General features: G+C 45.3%; 1 protein-coding gene across 1 annotated transcript in view; it reads right to left on the reverse strand.

Moving 5' to 3' along the window:
* Positions 1–1,497, reverse strand: part of lrig1 (leucine-rich repeats and immunoglobulin-like domains 1) — a 113,690-nt gene extending 112,193 nt beyond the window's left edge. The window contains exon 1 of the mRNA XM_080727395.1: positions 406–1,497. Within this exon, the coding sequence (XP_080583521.1) occupies positions 406–641 (236 nt within the window). The 5' untranslated portion in view covers positions 642–1,497. The remainder of the gene's footprint in view (positions 1–405) is intronic.
* Positions 1,498–10,872: the final 9,375 nt, after the last annotated feature.

Raw genomic sequence — 10,872 nt, forward strand, 5'->3', positions numbered from 1 at the left:
CATCAGTTTAACCTCGTAATAGCCTGTAATAACCAATAGAATACTTTTTTTTTTTTTTTTTTTTTTTTTTTAACATTTTAACAACACTGATCTTGCGAATGGGCACACAATATCTCCCAATTGGGAGGGGGGACCCCTTAATTACATATTAATTAAGGGGTTCCTTGACACGAAAAAGTTTGAGGTGCTTCTCAAACTTTTTCGTGCCAAGGGACAAGTAACCCACATTTTTGAATGAACTTGTCCATAAAGAGTTGTCCAGGACAACAGGACAAGCCTTTATAATGTCATGCCCTGGCCTGACATGTTGTTGCTCCCACAGTGAGTGTATGTGGGGGTAACTAACCAACATTGCTGTCCCGTTACGGGATGGTCAATAAATAGGGTCGCTGCTGCTATACTTACAGGGAGACCGTCCCGACTGGAAGGTCCGGCGGGGGGACCAACAGCTCCCGGCGGCTACAGTCCACAGAGTCCCCCTCCTGGGTGCACGTACAGTTCTGGGGACACGACGACGACGTCGGCGTCGCCGCCACCTCGGATCCCGACGACCCGCGGCTGATTATTAGCAGTTCGAGCGACAAAACTAAATAAAACACACAGTGGGAAAGGGATCCGATTCGTCCCAGGGACGCCGCCATTTTGTATCCAGTGATCCACCGATCCCTCTCTCTCTCTCGCTCTCCCCCCGATCCGCAAATTATTGGGAACTAATAATAATAATAATAGTAATAATAGTCCTCTTTGCAGGACATTAATTGTCTTTTTCGTAACGATTGTTTCAAGTGATCATTCAGGCTGGGACAGTCCTGTATGCGGGCTCCCAGTCATTTAGAAAACAGTTCCCCAACCGTCCAAGTTTGTCTGGTGTCCGATGATCATATGCAGGCTGGGAAATCTAAAAGTGGGTCCGTCTCCCCCAGGAAAGAAGTATCCACATTTAAGCCCCAAACTCCCGGTTTAACTTGTGGGCAACAACCGTCCATAGAATATTAAAAACGACATGTCTTCTTCTTGTTTTAGGTACGAACGATCGCTGGTGAAATAATCATGTTGGGCTGCAACACGGGGAAAGAAACGCCGCTACAGTCTCAGTCCCCGGCCGTCAGATTGTGATCAAAAATAACTTTTGAGATCAGCAGCGGATACAATGTCGCAGCTATTGTCTCTCCCAAACTAGAAACCTTCAAACAAACAGTTCCAACCGCCGCGCCGCCAGCCAGGAAGGAATGGAAACTTTAGTAACAACAAGGTAATAACGTTTCTAAATTAAAAACGCCAAGGTAAAAATGTAACCGCAGAGATCTCTTTCTCTCTCTCTCTGTGTGTGTGAGTGTCTTCTTCCAAAAAGCAACACCTTCTCGCTCATAGTCCAATAATAATCCACAAAGTTTGAAAGCGATCAAAAAGCATATAAGAATCCTCCTTGTCCCGTCCGGACAGCTTATGTGATCACATGTGGTCTGCGGTCACTAAGATCTCCGCGATCCGATTAATAGCGACCCGTTCCGTCCGTCTCTCTTCTCTTCCACCAGGACTTTTTTCCTTCTTCAGTTTTTCCTTTTTTCTTTTTTTTGCAGGGAGGGGGGGCGATCCCATCCCAGGGGGCGTGCATGGGGGAAAACAGCCGATCTACAAGCTCACAGCGCGTCGCGACGCAGATCGGCTGCAGATTGTATAGATCGGCTATTTTTCCCACGTTGGATGAACGAAACGGCGCCGCACACACACACAACAGCGCCTGTACGTACCGCGCGGGGTCCCGCCCCCCTCTGGCCCCCCTCCGGCTCTCCCATTGGCCGCTCCGGCTTGAGAAGCGGGCCGAGGCCTCGTCTGATTGGCCGCTGCGCGTTGTAAAGAGAGTTGGAGGGGAACAGTTCAGCTGTCACTCAGCCCACTCGTTGGCCCCGCCCATGTTTCCCACCCCGGGTGTGAAACCGCACCCCCCCCCCCTTCACTCTCACTGCTTCTTAAAGGGCCATGACATGACAGCACAGGGCCACAGGCAGTGAAGCGCACTGATTTCTGTTTCAAACTTTATACCGTTTATACCGTTGCATTTAATTTGAATACTTTAAAAAAACGTTAAGGATGTCCACAATTACGACACCGGAGGCAGCGCCACAGATCACGTTCAATCCAGAGTCAGCTCAAACAAAGTACTCGTTCTCCTGCTATACCACAAAAATGTGGAACGCCTTACCGAAGGCCTTAAAGGAGTGTAACATCCTTTAAAATCGCCCGAAAAAACTACTTACAGGTAGCAGCCGCTCGTAACTGGTAAAAACAAACCTAGCCCAGTTACCCTCCCCCTGACCCTTCTAAATATCTATATTTCTTTTGTAAAAAAAAAAAAAAAAATCTGAGGTGTTCTATCCGTCTGTCATTCAATGTTATATGAGATACAAAAAGGTTTTCCTGTGTAAATAAAGCTTACTAGGATCTCCTTTTAGTTGACCTTGTACCAGTGAACTGTACTGTCATGAAACTGTACCTTGTCCTTTTCCTATGCAAACTTCTAATAAAGTCTTCAATCAATCAATCAATCAACCAATCAACCAATCAATCAATCAATCAATCAATCAATCAATCAATCAATCAATCAATCAATCAATGTACTAAATGCAGAGTAGAAATAGGCTACCACAGTGCAGGAATACTCTACAGCTATAGCCTTTCACTGGCACTCAAAAAATCACCTTAGAGAAGGTGGTGCTAACTGCTCCTAGGTCTGGCTTTGTGTGTATGTCCCTATGTCCCTATACGGTATGTCTATAGTATGTCTATATGTCTATAGACAAGACTAATGTCAGAAAGTACGCAGAGACCGACATCACCACAGCTGATGTCACGGACAGTACGGCCCATACAAGGAGATATGCACGTCAGTGTGACATCGTGTTTGACAGGTGCGATGATTTTTGTTTTGACTTGCTGAAAGTGGAACTCAAACTTCGCAATTTCAAGGAACTCCATAATCAGGGGTCATCAATACATCGTCGTTGTCGGGTGAAAACCTTGTATGTCCAAAATCGTTTTGCATTTTTCATTTTAAAAACTAGTGAAAACAGCCGATCTACTTGTGCGACAGCCTTGTACGATGAAGCAGGGCTTTACTTTGCGAAAGAACGTACACATTTGAAACTTGGAGATACAAGGTTTCCACCCGACGACGACGATATTCACGGACAAATGTATCCATGGCAAAGACTTGGCCTTATCCGTGGCCTTATCCGTGGCACATAATGTCACTAGTCATGTACTAGTGTCTTACCAGTTCTCAAATGTTTTGTTTGCAAGGAACCCATTACAGACCTGTTTTGCGACCAAAGGTCGCATTTACCCTGAAAAACCTTGTCGCTTGAGTGACCTTCTGTAATCTTTCTGTACAGGAAGTGATGTCAGTGTGATGTCAGCGAGTGGGAGAGTTCTTTGTGTTTATGGTAATATTTAGGGATGTCCCAATCGGATCGGGAGATCGGAAATCGAAATTCATTTGCGAAATTCGCATCACAGCAACCACTTTGTATATGTCTTTGTTGAGTAAATGTAAATGCCCTTTATTCAGAAATGCACTTGAGTAAAAGCTAGTAAAGTTGGGAGCTCCATGCATCACACATGATGGACAAGCCGCCACTGCTTAGTGCTTGCATCAGAACATTCTCAGAAGAAAAATGTGATATAGAGCAACAGTTCTCAATCCTTCACATTGAGGACCCCCACATTGACATGTAGTTGGCTGTGGACAAGATTTTTTCAAAAATCAGAACATCTACAAGCTCACAATGCGTGGCATCGGTGTGAGCTTGCCACGGATCGGCTTTTTGCAAACAGCCATAATAAAATCAAACAGGACACACATGTTTAAACTACTGTTCCTCGTTTTGCTGGTGGGGACCCCCTGGAACACCCCCCCAAACAATGACCCTGGGGTCCCCGGCCGGTCCCCACTTTGAGAACCAGTGTGACACAGAGAGTGCGTGCGTGTGTGTGTGTGCACGTGTGCGAGGCCGTGCACATGCCCGCATGTGTGCTTGTGTGTTTTTCTTCCCCCGGTGCATCCGCATTGATCTTTACACCATTTGAGGGTGCCCTATAATGGTCTCACGATAGCACATAATTCTTCCCAAATGGTGAAGTCACGTCCGCCCGTTTTCTTCAAAAATGCACATCTGCGATAAATCGGTGGGCTTGTCAGCCACTTGGCCCCGTGAACCGTTTTCCTCTTCCCCCCTCCCCCCCTCCCCCCCGCCATCACATTCTTTTCCTGGCACTGACAGATCATATTGATTGACTCCGCGCGAGCTATTGTGATCGCTTCGAGTTGGGATGTCTCCCAGATCTCGATGCAATTAATCACGGCAGAGGGGACAGGAATACTTGCACCTGTAGCACTGCAGGCAGTTCTGTGGCACATTTCCTCGTTCCTTCTTCTTTCTCTTTTTTTCGTAGCAGCAAACAGGGCCAGGGGTTTCACGTTGCATCATGGGTGTGGGTGAGTGAGCGCAGGTATCGCGGCCCCACAGGTGAGGCCTGCGGTCCTGCGTGCGTGATCGCTGCTGCACAGCACACAGGAAAATATCTGAGACATGAGACCTCTGTTAAAACATGATTTCATCTGGTGGTTGATGCTGGAAAATACTGCAGTTAGTGGAAAACACGGTTGTTGGGTTTTTTTATTATCTTATTATCTTATCTATCTATCTATCTATCTATCTATCTATCTATCTATCTATCTATCTATCTATCTATCTATCTATCGATCTATCTATCTATCTATCTATTTATCTATCTATCTATCTATCTATCTATCTATCTAATGCAGGGGTCTTCAGGTTTCTCAGGCCAAGGACTCCTTAGCTGAGAGAGAGACATTGCAGATTATATTTCCATACATTCTAATGTCTGATGTGTATTTTCTGATATTTAACCACTTGAACCGTCGGTACTTACTTGTAAACTTGACTGTTGGCTATACTTGGTCTGCTCTTTTTCCCCTCTGCACCAAACCTCTTTTCCTGAAAATAGCCGAACTACAAGCTCGCAACGCCTCGCAGTGCGAGGCGTTGTGAGCTTATAGATCTGCAATTTCTTTGTTCTCCTCAGAATAGGGATGCTAAGGTTCAAGTGGTTAATGTAAAAAAGAAAAAAGGCTTTGTAACTATTTTGTAACTCTGATGAGTACTCCCTAGGGTCCTGGACCCCCTGGTTGAAGACCCCTGATCTAATATGATACAATAAAACATATCGCCACTGTCGGGCGGAAACCACATATCTCCAAGTTTCAAATTTGTACATTTTCTCGCAAAGCAAAGCCCAGCTTCATCACACAAGGCCGTCGCACAAAAGTAGTGAAAACAGCCGATTTTTAAAATGATAAATGCAACGGTTTTGGACATACAAGGTTTCCACCCGACAACGACGATATTGACCTGAAAATGTTTTTTCTTCTTCCTTTGTTTTTATACTTCTCAAGTCCCTTATTCATCTCAACGTGACAGAAGGGCTACAACCAGCCACTGCTGTCCCCAAGGCATGCATGTACCACGGCTCAGTGTTTTGAAGTTCCCTCAACAGATATGGTATTTGGATCTGGTGCTCAGCTTCGGTGGTCTATTTTTGAGGGGACCGTTGACACGTCTTTTCATGTGATTTATCTGGTCGCTGGCCCGCTGTGAGCGACTCGGCACTCAAATAACTTTTTGTGAGGACCAGCGCAGAGGTCAGCGGAACACACTGTGTCAGAATGTAGATCAATAGGCTATAGTATACACCATGCTCGGTATAATGAAATGTGGCCAAATCCACAATATCTAAAACAGTATTATGGAACCTTTTACTTTCCAGACATCAACTAAGACTTTGTTCACTGGTTTACTTTGAAGTTCCAACTGTATCTAAATCAGTGGCCCAAAAAATATTTTTTGTTTAAAGCTCCTTCTGACTGGAACAATCTACCTGTTCATATTTGTTCAATACCATATATGTTATGTTACACTGTCCTCTCACCTTGAGATTACCTGTTCATGTTTTGACTAATCACCAGTAAGACTCCCTAATCGGGAGATAAGCGACTGACAGGTCGCATGTACACACACAGCCTCATGGTGGCGCTAGAACAGTTGCATGTGAGAAATCGTGTGTGCAAGGTTTGGCATGGATAGGGGCAACAGTGCCAGAGATAAGAGTAGGGCCAAAAGTGTGACGTGACGTGACGTGACGTGACGTGACGTGACGTGACGTGACGTGACGTGACGTGACGTGACGTGGCGTGGCGTGGCGTGACGTGATGTGACGTGACGTGGCGTGACGTGACGTGACGTGACATGACGTGGCGTGGCGTGGCGTGGCGTGGCGTGGCGGACAAACAGACGGAGGGACAGCCAGTGGAGGTTTTCATAGTAACTTGCGACCTGAAGTGTATGTGTATGTATTATTGTTGTAGTTGTTGTGTTATTGTTGTAGGCTATGTTTTTCTGTTGTTGTTTTTTTCCGTTTCGTTTGGGGGGTTATTCCTACAGACAAATGCGGGAATAGTGATGCAGGGATATGCAGTATGTGGTTGGCTGTCTCTCCATATTTACTGCAATCCACATTAGACTCGGCAAAGATACAGTAAGAAATTATAGCCTACTAGATTCGGATTTGAAATGGAAAAACGCTTCCAAATCATTAGCCTCAGCTTTAGTACAATTGAATGATTCTCTCTCTTAAACTGTTGTGGAAACTTTGCAAACGCGTCCACATCTGCTAAGTGTGTCAGATAGCATACGCGTCTTCCAAGAGGCAGCCGCTGAGGAATGCCTGCCGGTCTTAGATAGACAAGCCCACCTGACTGCAGGATCTCATGCTAGCATATCACTCCCAATTCCGCTCTCAAATGAACCCTGCAAGGAGCGCAGGAACGTTGTTTTCTCTGCACACGCATCCAAGTTCTTCATAATGCAATAAATAGTGCAAGGGTCACAAGTTGTTCCTCCGCGTTGACATGCCAGAGTATTATAGCAAATAGCGAAATCACAACCGCGGACGATAAAAAAGACTCGATGAAAGTTATGGTTGTAAGTAAGCTGTGCGTTATAGATATGTTCAGAGGGCCATGGTGTTGTTGCCTCTTTGATGTTCCACTGTTAACATTTGACACAACTCGTGTGTGGCACATGGAACAAGTGCAAGTGTCCGATCCCCTTCCTCTCTCTCATGTCTTGGGCCGAGACATTTCACATGGCAACAGGGACGTGCAGAGAATGTTTAGAGAGGCAGGGGCTGACATTTCTAAAAGAAAATAGCAGACCTCCAAGCTCCGCGATGCGTTGTAAGCTTGGAGGTCGGCTATTTTCGGTGCTTGATACCACACTACACTAAACATAATCAAGCCAATACTGGAGATGTGGCATAACAGCATAGATTTCTACATAGAGAGGGCAACTCTTTCAACATAAGATGCTGCATTCAAGTTCAGGAGAGTTTGGACAAGGCAATTCTCTTGAATGCTGCCTTCACGTATGGCACGGAAAGAGGGGCATTTGCATTTCTTTCACCGTAGTAAAAACTGCATTCATGGTCTGGAGAGGGGACGCTTTTTACAGACGGATAAAAGGGCAGGGGCTCAAGCCCTTCTTTGCTGCCTGTGTGTGCACGTGCTTGCATGGCACCATTTGAAGGGGATTCCTATACCCTCCATCCCCCCCCCCCACCCTCGCCCCCCCTCCTCCAGGGCATGGGACTGATTTACGAGTGAGCTGTGAGAAACACTGAGTTGCCCTAGGAAGAATTCACAAAGTAAGGAAGGCATTAACAGCTATTGCTACCACAACGGGCCCTGTCCGTCCGGGCCGGGGCCCCGGACGGTGCAATGTGCACGCCGTGTGAAGTTTTTGACTGATGAGACGGAGTGGACCAGGCTCTGTCATGAGGGCACGTAGTAAAGGGGATAATGACTGCACCAGATGAGCCAGCCCTCCTCCTCTCCTCTCCTCTCCTCTCCCTTTCTTTTTTCTTTTCTTCCTGCGTGGATTCTTTTTTCTTCTTTTTCTAACGCCAACCATATTCTCAAGCTGGAATGCGATGAAAGCGCGGGCAGTTAAAGCGAGAAAGGTGCAGCACATGAAGAAGACGTCGCACCTGATATGAGAAACGGGTGTAGGGTTTTCAAGGTGTTTCTTTAGTGCAGAGGAATGACTATTTTCGTAATATCTGACGTTATTCTGTTTCTTTTTTTTTTTTAACCCAACGATCTCAGACCGGTCAGCCGATGTGTTGACGAAAGAGGGTGGGAGTCGGTGGATGTGTGAGAGACCCCCAAGTCATGGTTATTATGTTTGATAATGTGTTTAATTTTGATAATATCACAATTGATAAGAATGGTTTGTAGACCAAGCTAACTCGGCTATTTTGAACAAAATCTTTCTTCTTTTCAAATATTTGTATTGAATGGTCGATGTCACAGTTCTCAGGGGCAGGTATACATAATGACATCCCAAATTCCATTCCTATCAAGGTCAATTATAGTTACTAACACAATTATAGCATGAGAACTGAGGACTATCATTGCATATAAAAAGACAAAAGCCCCATGTAGACAAAAGATTAACAAAATCTTTCAAAGGACTTTGCAAAAATAGAGGCTTCTATACAAGCTCACACTGCGACACATTAGATGTCAATTCTTTTCTGTTTTGGTCCGAAGGTTCATTAGTCCGAAGGTTCATTAGTCCGAATTAGTTAAGAATACTATGCCTAACCCTAACCCTAACCCTAACCTCATAACCCAAACTAAATTCGGACTAATGAACCTTCGGACTAATGAACCTTCGGACTTATGGGCAGTCCCCTTCTGTTCATCATCTGACAAGGTGTATGAGGGCTTAAGTGGTCAAAAAAATGCCCCTGCCCCTCTCTCAGTTTTTTTATAAATTGAAGCCGGCTCTGAGCGATTCATCACGCTGGCCTTACTGGAATCTTCAAAGATAACAAGCCATCTGTTGCAGCCATTCATCAACCATAAAGAGGGGAGGCGTGAAACGCGGGCCAACTCCTCACACTGGGCCCGGATGGTTAACGGGTGTTGAGCCCAGCGTGGAGAAGATGCCTTGCTAATGGGAAGCAGAGACACTCTTTGGGCATCTCTGTATGTCAATAACAGACCTGGCGCTCGCTAAGTGGTGTGATGTGCGAGCTGCGAGGGAGAACATGGAGGGACACGCACAACAACACACGCACGTTTCTTCATAAATGAATACCCCTACTCAGTGGCGTCAGTTCAGGAAAGCTAAGGTATGGCAACATGACTGGTGTCTTGCACGCGCGCGAAGCAATAGGCATGATACATTTATTTTAAGAAGAACATTTTATTTTTCCCCCGTTTCTATGGTTTCTTGGGCTGGATATGGCAGCCTGGAATGGTTGTTCAAGTGCAGCTAAACTTGGCATGTTAGTAAACGTGCCACAATTAACAATAATGCATTGCACCTGTGCAGCTGACCTGCGGAACCTGGGAATATACCATTCTGTCAAGATGGGAAGAATACAAGTGTGGAGAATATAATTATATAATACCTTGTTAAAGTGACCATTTTGTAAAATTTTGCATTTGTAGTTATTTTATTGTAATTTAGCGACATAATAACCAGCACAGATAGACAAAGAGACATTCATGGATTTATATTTAAAAGTAACTTTTATTTCCCCCCCTGGACCCAGGGTATGGCAGCTGCATACCCCTGCCATACCCAATTGACGCCTCTGCCCCTACTAAAGTATCATGGAAAGCAGGCACGTGCACACATCCAAGGGGGCTTGAGCCCCTGCCCTTTTATCCGTCTGGAAAAAGTGCCCTCTCCAGAGCATGAATGCAGTTTTTTTTTTACTATGGTGAAATTAATGCAAATACCCTCTTTCCATGTCATACCTGAAGGCAGCATTCAAGAGAATTGCCTTGTCCAAACTCTCCTGAACTTGAAGGCAGCATCTTATGTTGAAAGAATTGCCCTCTCTCTGTGTGGAAATCCATGCTGTTACGCTACATCTCCAGTATTCACTTGATATGCTTCTGTGTGGTATTGGTATCAAGCAGTGGTGGGCCGTCAGGGCCTGCAAGCTCCTTCTCTGCTGACCCTGCACTTACCTGATAAAGAAATGTATCCACGACTTTCCAACATCCCATCGTGCATTGCGCAGAAGTTGCACGGAGCTTCCGGCGCCGCATCCGAGTGTGATCTACAAGCTCACAACGGCTGCATCTGCACAATTCTCCAGTAAATTCCCGCGGAAAGAGGTGGATATTTCATAATATAAAATTATTTTTCCATAAACATATTGTATTTATTTTGCTGCCATCATTGTCTCTCATTCACTCAGTCAGGCTGGTCTCTGCTTCCACTCCCTGCAGGTCTAAAAACACAGCCTGTTTTTTTAACCAATCAGATTTTTTGTTGTGTTGTCTCCGGGTAGAAATCTCCACCCTGAGCCTTCAAAATGAAAATGTCCATTGAATCCAGCCGCAGTACAAGAGAATGGGGCTGACATTTAGATTGACAGCTTCTTCCAACCAATCAGATCTCGAGTTTGCTGGTCGCATTCTTTCAGATAGCAGAGCCTTCTAGCTGGCCCTGATGACATTGCTTGGTTGCCTCAGAAACCTAAGGCTTTTATTTTGGCGTTGCTAGCTTCCCATAGCCCTACAGTCTATAGATTCCATCCCTGGAAGTGGTTCCCGTTTCTCATTGGACAGTTCTTTCAAAGAACTGTCCAATGAGAAACGGGAACCACTTCCTCCAACCAAACCTTTGTTTTCATGTTCTTCTGTTTACTCTGAGGTGATGAGTGATGAGTTCAGTTTGCTAAATTAACTCACAAACAAATTCACAAATA

The sequence above is a fragment of the Nannobrachium achirus genome (assembly GCF_963921795.1).
Source record: "Nannobrachium achirus genome assembly, chromosome: 6".
Taxonomy (NCBI): Eukaryota; Metazoa; Chordata; class Actinopteri; order Myctophiformes; family Myctophidae; genus Nannobrachium; species Nannobrachium achirus.